Source organism: Lontra canadensis, unplaced genomic scaffold, assembly GCF_010015895.1.
Source record: "Lontra canadensis isolate GAN:19392208 unplaced genomic scaffold, GSC_riverotter_1.0 scaffold1, whole genome shotgun sequence".
Lineage (NCBI taxonomy): Eukaryota > Metazoa > Chordata > Mammalia > Carnivora > Mustelidae > Lontra > Lontra canadensis.
This window is the reverse complement of record NW_022630995.1, coordinates 80,421,819-80,432,634: the sequence shown is the minus strand read 5'-3', so window position 1 is coordinate 80,432,634 and position 10,816 is coordinate 80,421,819. Positions and strand designations below refer to the sequence as shown.

General features: G+C 33.9%; 1 protein-coding gene across 4 annotated transcripts in view; it reads right to left on the bottom strand.

The window, feature by feature from the left end:
- Window positions 1-428: 428 nt before the first annotated feature.
- SCLT1 (sodium channel and clathrin linker 1) overlaps window positions 429-10,816 on the bottom strand; it is a 181,189-nt gene continuing 170,801 nt past the window's right edge. For all 4 annotated transcript variants that reach the window (XM_032857691.1, XM_032857709.1, XM_032857719.1 and 1 more), the window contains 3 exons: window positions 8,249-8,327; window positions 5,233-5,328; window positions 429-956 (listed from right to left, as the gene is read on the bottom strand). In XM_032857691.1, coding sequence (XP_032713582.1) covers window positions 894-956; window positions 5,233-5,328; window positions 8,249-8,327 — 238 coding nt within the window. In that variant the 3' untranslated portion in view covers window positions 429-893. The remainder of the gene's footprint in view (window positions 957-5,232; window positions 5,329-8,248; window positions 8,328-10,816) is intronic.

Below are 10,816 nucleotides of genomic sequence, written 5' to 3'. Positions count from 1 at the left end.
TGCCAACACCAGTCCTAAGCTTCTGACGGCTGCTCAAATATTCACACATGAAGGTTTTCATGTCACTTCAAACTCAACTCATTATCTTTTATCTGGACTACTGCAATAGTTTCCTAACTTGTTAACCAGATGCAAACTTTCCTGTACTCGTACCTGGAAAGCAGGGTGTCCCAAGTTCAAACCAGGAGCAGAGAATAGCTAACTATGTGGATCTGTGAAAATCAACTAGACTGCAATAGTTTAATGCCCATGCATTCTCAGACTTAAAGATTCCATTTGATTAGTATTGCTTTGAGTAACAGAGCAAAATAAAAAACAAAACCTCCCATTCTTAAATATCTGATAAATACTGGAAATCATATAAATTAAAAATGAATCACTACAATTATACATTAAAATACATGACAGCATCATTTTAGAAAGTGCATAATTTATTACATTTATGAATTTATAATAAAATGGATACTTGGGAACTTAAAAAATGAGTTACGAGTAACAATTAGATGTGAAATTCTCAAATCATGGAACCTGAAATATTAGAATTCTAGCATTGTCTTAAAAAATCTCTTTCTCATGATTAGTACAGATTGAAAATTATTATGCTCTTCCAAGGGAAGAAAGGGGGAATTGAAAAACAGACACGTTGATGAAGGCAATGAATTCTTCTCAGCTGGCTTTATTCTCCACTGAAGCTCAATATAAGGTTATCTTTTCTTTACTTACAGGAAGCTGCTACTGTTCTGTTTTCCAATAACCCTCAAAACAGAATGGAAAATGCTTATGCAAAATGGCACAAGCCTTAACCATTCTCTGCAGGTTTTTACCATTTCAATACACTTCTAGTCCAACAGCTCTCCCAATTCTAAAGTTCTGCGAGTGAACTCTGAATATTTTTAAATATTTTCCAGATTCATCATGGAGGCTGCTTTTCTTCTCTGCACTGTAATCACACTGAGCTGCAATTAAAATAGACAATCAGTAAGTAGTTACTTTTTCTAGGAAAATCTTACACTAATACAAAGTATAATGCATCACAACTTAACAATTATTGAAAATAATCTTACTGGAGGGGGTCCTGTAAGAGGTCATTTTTGGTGTTCATGTCTGTTTTACACTTGAGACTTTAAAATACCCATATTACACTAGAGATGTGCATGTCAAATATGACATTCCATAGCTAAGAGTGATATACAGTACTTAGAATTCCAAAGCATATTTCACTGATGCAAACCATCTAGATAAAAAGCTAACTAGAAAAGTGAGTAAAATACAAACTAAGTGTGATCAAGCACAACACTAGGTTGGTAATAAGATGATGACAGATCGTAATAAGAAAGCTCTAATAGATAAATAGTCTTCAAATATCAATTGGAGTCGATATTATATACACAAAGTAAAAAAAAATCCAATCGTACAATAGAGTATACATTATAAAGAAGCTTTCTCACTGCTGTTCATTCCATAGCCCTCTTTCAAGATACAACCACTATTTCCATTTTCTAAGTGTATTTCTAGAAATACATTCTAAATGAGAATAGATGCATCTATTTCCTCACCTCTTTTTATTTTAAAAATGATAAAGTACTATACATATTTTTCACTTTTTTTCCCTTCCAAATGATCTACTGTACAAATGACTCCATGTGAGACCTACTTTATTCTCCTAACAGCAGCAAACCTTCCCTGTATGGATATGCCATAATTTAACTAATTTCCTATTGATGGGCATTTAGATGGATTTTAATCTTTTAAAATTATAGGCATTGCTACAATTAGTATTTTGACATGCTTCCCTGCACAGACTTGCCCAGGTGCAAGTATACCATCTGCAGAATAAATTCTTAGAACGACTGGGTCAAAGGTGATAAACATCATAATTTTTTGAAAGATACTGCCAAACCAGGCTCCAAAGAAATTGCACCAACATACATTTACATCAGTGATGTGTGGAAGTGCTAGCATAATGTATTATCAAACTTCATGATCTGACATGATCGTGAAATGGTGAAAAATGGTATGTGATTATGATTTAAGCCTGTGTTTGTCTTATGGGTGAGGATGAGCACCTTTTCAAATATATAAAAGCCATCTGTCTTTTCTGTAAATATTTTTTATTCTTTTGTCTATTGTACTGTTGCATTTTTTTTGTTGACTTACCCATTCTTTACATACATGTTAAGAATATTACTTTTGTCTCATGTTTTGCAGGTATTTTTTCAGTTTGTTATTGACTTTATGACTTTAAAATGCAGATACCTGAAATTTTACATGTTCACATTTATTAATTTCTTTTCATAGTTCCTGGGTTTTGTGTTCTTGCATAGAAAGGCTTCTCCACACTGATTTTAATGTCAAAAGAATACAGTATGGCTTTCAGTGGTTTAGACTAATACACTTAGAACATATAACCATAGTCCAAAGATGGAGGAAGAATGTACAGAAAAAGTTGATCAGAACAGCACATTCAGAGCACATTGGTACCATGCAGGGCTTGTGTATGATGCTGGGCTGTACTGGTATGTTTGACATGCACATCAGAGGAAATAATAATCTTCTAACTCTACTCCTTCCTTTCATTAAGTATCAGGCCCTTAGCAGAAGAGTCTTTCTAATAGCAATTTTCAGTTTTTAGAAGAAGATGGGAAAATTAGAAAGAATTCAGAGAAAGCAAAGATAAGGATTTAAAAAAACTGAATGTATGTCTAATAAAGAAAATTCATAACTTGGACTCATTTAGGATAGAAAACAATTAACTCCAGGGAATGATTCATTTTTGTGGATGGGAAGAATGCTGAATGATTACTTTTCATCTTTAAATGTAAGCAGGACAGAAGAAGAAAAGCTTAAGGAAAAACCAGTTAAGTGCTTACTGACACAACATTAAAAAAAAAAAAAGCTCACAAAGAGAATGGTGAAATCTTTGTCATCAGAGAGTTTAAGTATCAGGAGAAAAACATCAGTGTTGGGCTGTTTGGGTTTACTTCTGTCAGGAGGGAGACTAAACGAGATGCCAAGTGGGTTATCCAATTAAGGTTCTATAACTGTTTCCCTTTACTACAGAAATCAAGGTAGTTGATTTTAAGTAGGAATTTTCTTTACCATAGTCCTTAAAAAAGGTGCACTTGAAGCTCCAAAGATTGTGATGTAGAGATTTAACTTCTTATATAACTATTTACTAACAACTTAATGATTATGCTAAGTGCTTATATGTGTTAATTCCTTTGGTTTTTCAGTAAGTCTATAAGGGAGGTGTTATTCTATATCAAACATGAAGACACTGAGGCTTAGAAAAATTGAAATTGCCCCAAATCACATGGCTACTTAATGGCCCCAGGCTATGTGCCTGACACCAAAACATACACTTTTAAGATACTTCCCAGTATACCTTGGCTCATGTTAACTTATAATCTAAGTGAATGAATGCTTTCTTGAATGATAAACTACTTTATTAATTAATTCATAATTTAATAAGATAAGTTTATTTGATAAAGCTATAATTACTTTCAAGAGGGAGGGGAACAGAAGGGCAAATCACTGGATTTTCTTTAAGTGCCATGCATTGTTCATATCAGAGGTAGACTTCAAAAAACTCTATAAATATCACACACATAAACTGAATTCAGTATTTAGAGCTGTTGTACTATGTATGAAGTACTGTTATAGCTATGCATATTAATTTTGATTGAAACAGTACATTTATAACGAAACGTATTTATTTATTTTATTTTTTTTTTTTTAAGATTTTATTTATTTGACAGACAGAGATCACAAGTAGGCAGAGAGGCAGGCAGAGAGAGAGAGGAGGAAGCAGGTTCCCTGCTGAGCAGAGAGCCCGATGTGGGGCTTGATCCCAGGACACTGGGACCATGACCTGAGCCGAAGGCAGAGGCTTTAACCCACTGAGCCACCCAGGCGCCCCGACCAAACGTATTTAATAATGTAGTAACATGGTTTCTTTGCCTGCCTATCTGTATCTATCCATCTGTCTATCTAAACTGTTTCCAGACTATCTTTATAATTGCCAGACCATCTCACACTGTTCCTAATAGGAGGGAGGGACTATTGCTCCCACTTTAGCATAAATGGCCCATTGACTTTATATGATATGTGTATATTATGAGTAATTACCCCCTTAGAATTTTATTAATGTTCTGCATTTTCTACTCTATTTTCCATTGGAAAACTTTTATACAGTATTTTAGATTTTTATGGTTATATACAAATGTGCATTAAATGAACTTAACCTATAAGTCATTTTTCCCATTTAAAAACTACAATAAAAAAAGTACAATTTCATATATTATATTCAAAGCAATGTTTTCTACTTCCAAATCTGTCATTGATCATGCCTAGACAGAACAAAATTCTAGAGCAGTGCTGTCCAAAAGAACTTTTTGTGATCATAGAGTTCTATTTATGCTGTCCAATATGAGAACCACAGTTATATATGGCTACTGAGCACCTGAATGCTAGCCAGTATGGGGTGCCTGGGTGGCCCATTTGGTTAGGCATTTGACTCTTGATTTTGGCTCAGGTCATGATCTCAGGGTTGTGGGATCAAAGCCCTCATTGGGTTCTGCACAGCATGGAGTCTGCTTGAGATTCTCTCCTTCTCCCTCTGCCCCTCCCCCGACTCACATGTGCACTCTCCCTCTCTCTCAAATAAATAGATCTTAATCTTAAAAAGAAGGAAAGAAAGAAAGAAATCCAGCCAGGGTAATGAGGATTTCAAATTTTAATTTAGTTAATTTTAGTAATTAAACTTGAAGTGCTGCTTACGGCTAGTGGCTATCATATTGGACAGCACAGTTCTAGATTTAGGTGTCAATTTAGAAGACTCATGCTGATTTCATTTTCTGTTTTTTGTTTTTTAAAGATTTTATTTATTTGTTTGACAGACAGAGATCACAAGTAGGCAGAGAGGCAGGCAGAGAGAGAGAGGGAAGCAGGCTGCCCGCTGAGCAGAGATCCCGATGTGGGGCTCGATCCCAGGACCCTGGGATCATGACCTGAGCTGAAGGAAGAGGCTTTAACCCACTGAGCCACCCAGGTGCCCCTTGATTTCTGTTTTTAAAGTTTACTTTTTCAACCTCAGATATTAGAGAGACTAATTTTAAATAGTTTAATCAAGTAAAAATAAAACTTTGAGTTCTCTGGGAACTCTTGAGGAACTTTTCTTATCTTTGATCTACTCAGACTATTTACTCTAGGGATAATAAGGAAGCTCCCTACCTGCTGGGAAGCTGAAGCCGCTCTCTGTTCTGCCTGACTTAGACGCCTTTGAAGTCTGTTGGCTTTTTCTTGATGCTCTAGAATTAGTTTTTCATTCTGTTATGGGGAAATATAAAACAAGTTAGAAATCCATAAGTGACACAGAAAGCTTTTATGGAATAATCAATGAAAAACCTGAATATCACTTTACTCCTTATAAAATGCAAGGCTAATATATCTCCAAATTTACATTTTTTCAAATTATGAACTTCAAATTTCAAAATTGGTTTCACACTTTAACTACATTGCTCCCCCCCACCCCAACCTATGTTACCAAAGAAAGTGAATTAAATCTAAAATCAAAGTGAATCAGAAATTAAGACCAAGGGGCACCTAGGTGGCTCAGTGGGTTAATCCTCTGCTTTTGGCTCAGGTCATGCTCTCAGGGTTCTGGGATCAAGTCCCACATCGGGCTCTCTGCTCAGCAGTGAGCCTGCTTCCCCCCCTCTGGCTACTTGTAATCTGTCAAATAAATGAATAAAATTAAAAAAAAAAAAAGAAGACCAAGATTTTCAATATTTGATATTAATCTTGAGATGCTAGCTCACTGCTTCAGAATCATTGGGAATATGAAAACACAAACTGCTGGGCCTCAAAACCAGAGCTTCAGCAGGATGGGATGAATTTTGAGAATCGTCACTCCTACCGAGTTCTAACTTAGATGGTGTTGATGTTTGCTAGTGATTCAGAACCACTATGTGAGAGCAAGCGTCTAGAGAAATTATGATGTTGCCACTATTAAAGTGCAAAGAACAGAAAATATTCATTCCAGAAGTCTTGATTTTTAAAGAAATATACTTGTATTAAATGATTTGTATGTTAAAAGTGTTACTCCAAGGAGGAAGAATTCTCTTTTCACATGCTCCCCAATACATGGGGAGGGCATGTAGAGGGCATGAAGGCCATTAATAGAGTTATTAGGCATTGGTATGGATTGAAATATGTCCCTAAAAAAGGATGTTGAAGTCTTAACCCCCAGTACTTATGATGAATGCATTCCTTATTTGGAAATAGGGTCTTTGCTGATAATTAAGATAAGATGAGGTTTTAGGGTGGATTCTGATCCATTACGCCTAGTACCTTCATAAAAAGGGGAAATTTGGACATAGAGACTGACATGGACAAAGGGAAGGCCACATGAAGATACAGGAAAAACACCATCTACAAACCAAGGGACGCATGAGGCCACCAGAAGCAGGGAGAGAGGCATGGAACAGATTCTCCCTCAGAGGGAACCAAACTTGTTGACTTCTTGATTCAGACTTCTGGCCTCCAGAATTGTCAGACAATAAATTTCTGTTGTTTAAATCACCAAGTTTGTAATACTTTGTTAGAGTAGCCTCAGGAAACTATACAGATATCATGAATATAAATCTGTCACAATATGCTGTCATGCAGACAGGTTCAAAGAAACTATCAATTATAAAATATATTCGTCCTCTTCATATTACTAGCCTGAAAAGAGTTTTTGTACAACTAGAATGTGGTTTTCTGGCACTTGTCTGAATTTAAAGATAACACCAGTTTAATTAGAAATAGTAAGAAAAGGGCGCCTGAGTGGCTCAGTTGGTTGAGCGACTGCCTTTTGCTCAGGTCATGATCCCGGACTTCCAGGATCGAGTCCCGCATCAGGCTCTCAGCTCCTTGGGGAGTCTGCTTCTCCCTCTGACCTTCTCCTCTCTCATGCTCTCTCTCGCTCATTCTCTCTCAAATTAAAAAAAAAAAAAAAGAAATAGTAAGAAAAACACACTTTCTATGAAGAACTAGATAGTTCCCAGGTCCTAACATATAAGTGATAACAGTGAATGTCAGGCGTAGTAATATAAAATACTAAAATAACAACATACTTTTAAAATGAGCTTATTATATTTCTTATTGTACCCAAAAGCAAAATTAAATTTTATGAAGAGAGCTATATTGGCTGTTTCAATTTACCAAGATATTTAAATAAGTAGTCTTAAATTTAAAAGGCATATCATTAACACTAGAGAGAAAACATGGGGGGAAATCCCATCATTTATAATAATCATTTTCATAGTTACCATCAGACTACATACAATATGCATTTTTCTGTGCTACTACCATAATGGTTAAGGAACATTTCAGGTTAGGTAAATCATAATATTTGCAACTATTCTTTTTCAACTGATCATTTTGGTTGCTTTTGATCTTCCAATATTATTAACATTATTGTATTAAGTATCTGCCTTTAAATTTTTTCATATTTTCAATTATTTCCTTAAGTACAGATTCCTGGAAGTTTTGAAAACTACAATGAGTATTTTAATAGTTACTGTTTTTATTCTAAATAGCTCATATCAAGTTATAATGCTTTGAAAATTAAGAATAATGATTTCATTATGGCTTTTATAGATGGCCACAAAAATATAGCAGACTGTATAACCTATTAATGAAATTCCAACAAATACATATGAAGTTAGAATATCAAATGAAGAACTAGAGATCTAGAAATCTCTAATCATAATCTAGAAATTGTTAACTTTTTTTTAAAGATTCAAGGAGAAAAATGATGAGCTCTTGCTGTATTTAGTTCTAAGCATTAATCTGAAGGAGTATTTTAATATAGTCCAGTAGACAAAAGTAATTTCTATGTATCTTATGTGTTGAACTAAAACAAAATATGAGGAATGGGCTAAAAAATATAATCTTAGACATTCTTAGAAATGAAGGAGATCTTAACACATTTTCTGCAATACAGCATGTTATAATGGTGAGACTGAAATAAGAGCTCTACCTTTTGTCTTTTATATATGATAAATGACTGACTTTCAAAGCTTTTATTCACATTATAAAATATGGACTTTTAGGGTTATGGATGATTTCTCTACAAAGAGTACTCACCTCTCTATGGTCATCTCCAAGTTGAGAATTAATTTGGAGTTGGCTCAGGTAAAATTCTATAACATGTGTATTGAGCTGCAGCAGAAAGTACTTCCCGGGAGAGTCATTATCTTACCTCAACTACCTTTTCATTTGCCATTTCCAGCTGAGAAAGCAGCTCTTGGGTATGAAGTTTCTGTCGACTCAGCTCACTCCTATTAATCAAGAGACATTCCCCCACCCCAAGCCATTAATATCATTGTTCAAAAATCTAACAAAATAGAATCATTTTTAATGAGATATATGTTTATGTTTTAAACAAAAATACCTTCTTATGTGCAAAACAGTCTCTTCTTAATAATCCATATTTTAAAGAGCTCATTTATTTTTTTATGACATGCACATGTATTCTGGAGATTAGCTGTACAACAATGTGAATACACTGGACACAACTGAGCTATATACTTAAAAATGATTAAGATGGTAAATCTCATGTGTATTTTATCACAACTATAAAAATGTTAAATTTTATGTAAATTTTACTACACAAAAAAAGCAAAAAAACCACACACACATATGTTCTAAAACCACTCAAGTGTTTTCAATATTATCTTGAGGAATTATTTGGCTTAAAATGAACATTTATTCATATTAAACATATAAAGTATTTGTTACTATAAAATCCCATAAGCTACTGTGATTCTTAGCTATAGTATGCATTTTTAAGATTATGTGCTATATTTTATACATTCATATCCTTTATGCTTTAATAGATGGATTTATCTTATGCATAGAGCTAGCTATCTTCTTCCTCTTCTTCTTCTTCTTTTTTTTCTAACATATAAGCATTATCTTGCTTTTGACCAAAGATAATTTCAAGATTCTCAGGTTAGAAGCAGAAACAGTATAGTTTTCTTTTCTTTTTTCTTTTTTTTCTTAAGATTTTATTCATTTATTTGTCAGAGAGAGAGCAAGAGAGAGCACAAGCTGGGGCGTGGCAGGCAAAGGGAGCAGCGGGCAGAGGGAGAAGCATGCTCTCTGCTCAGCAAGGAGCCCAGTGTACGACTTGATCCCAGGACCCAAGGATCATGACCTGAACCAAAGGTAGACAATTAACCAACTGAGCCACCCAGACATCCCAGAAACAATGTATCTTAAAAATAATTTTTAAAAAGATCAAATTTCTGAGTATCAAAATACCCAGTTAATTTAGGATTGGTTTTTATCCTTTGACCTTCTGCTTCTTAAATAAATCAGAAGATTAACACTTCTAAAGTAACTTCAGCTTTGAGTTTTTTCCAAATGAGTTACACAGCCTAAAAACTTGGTAGCCCCTTAAGTGACCTATATGTATATGAATAATTGTTAAAATCAGCAATTTGTTATAAATATATAGGAGAGAATAAAAAAATGTCACCAACAAATCAATTCCAGAAATATTTACTGAATATTATGTGCCAAGACAAGGTATATGGTGGTAAACACATAATTGTTGCCATAATAGAACTAAGAGGGAAATGGCTTCATCCATACAAGATATGGTCTATGAGGACACTGAGTAACTACCACTGATTCCATGATAGACAAACCCATATGTTTTATCTTTGCTTTCTCTTAGTGTAATAATAATGTAGAATAAATTACTGTGCTTACTTTCAAGTACTTTGCATAGCTTATAATTACTTCTACAATATAACATAACAAAAGGAAGAAAGGAAAAATGATTGAAGTGGCCGGTCTTCTAGGCCAAATATAATTAAAGGTAAAGTTATGCACATTAGTGTTAATGAGAAATATAACCTTTGAGTACTACTGAGATTAAGATGTTACAATGATCCCCTTTATAAAGCCAACATTCAGTTTATATAAGACCTTTCCAGAAAACACCTACTGCATAATTTGATATCTAAACCATTCACTTACACATTTTACATGATAGTAATAATTTCTGACAAGTACTATTAGATAGTAATAATTTTTCACAAAATTTAAGACCACAAAGATTCAAATGATTATTTGAATTATTTTTAATCTGTATAAATATGTTGTTGTGTATCAAGCTCTGTAACCCCCACTGGATGGTAAGCAAGTTTGTTATTCATCTTTGTATCGTTAGGACCTGGTACTCAATAGAGCTTGGCAAGTAATAGTAAAGATGATGATGGTGAGAATAACAGCAAACACTTTCATAGTGCTTACTATGTGACAGGCACGTCTGGGTGTTTTATTTACATTTTTTGTTTTCAGGATAACCCTTTGAGATTCCCCAGTTTTATATATGAGAAAATTTGAAAATAGAGAAATTTAAAAATAAAGTTAGGTGACGTAGCTAGCTAATGTGCATAATTTTATATATAGTTCATGTGCATGTCATATAAAATCCTAGTCATGCCTACAAAATGTAATTTTGAAATACATTTGTAAAATGTAATTGATTTACTGCCTTCCCTGTGAGCAAAATTTTATAAAATTTAGCAACAAAGTAATATATGCTATATCTGTTAAGAAAACATTAAATGTTTAGTAAACAAATTATTAATGAAACTAATAATTTCATTAATTGAAAATTGATAAGTCATCAAATTAATCAATCTGAGATGCAAGTAGGTCAAGAGTGAGAACCTACGGCAAGGGTTTCTCATCTGTCATCCACAGATAAGCTTTAGGTATGCTCTCAAGCACTCTAAATTACCTGCAAGATTTT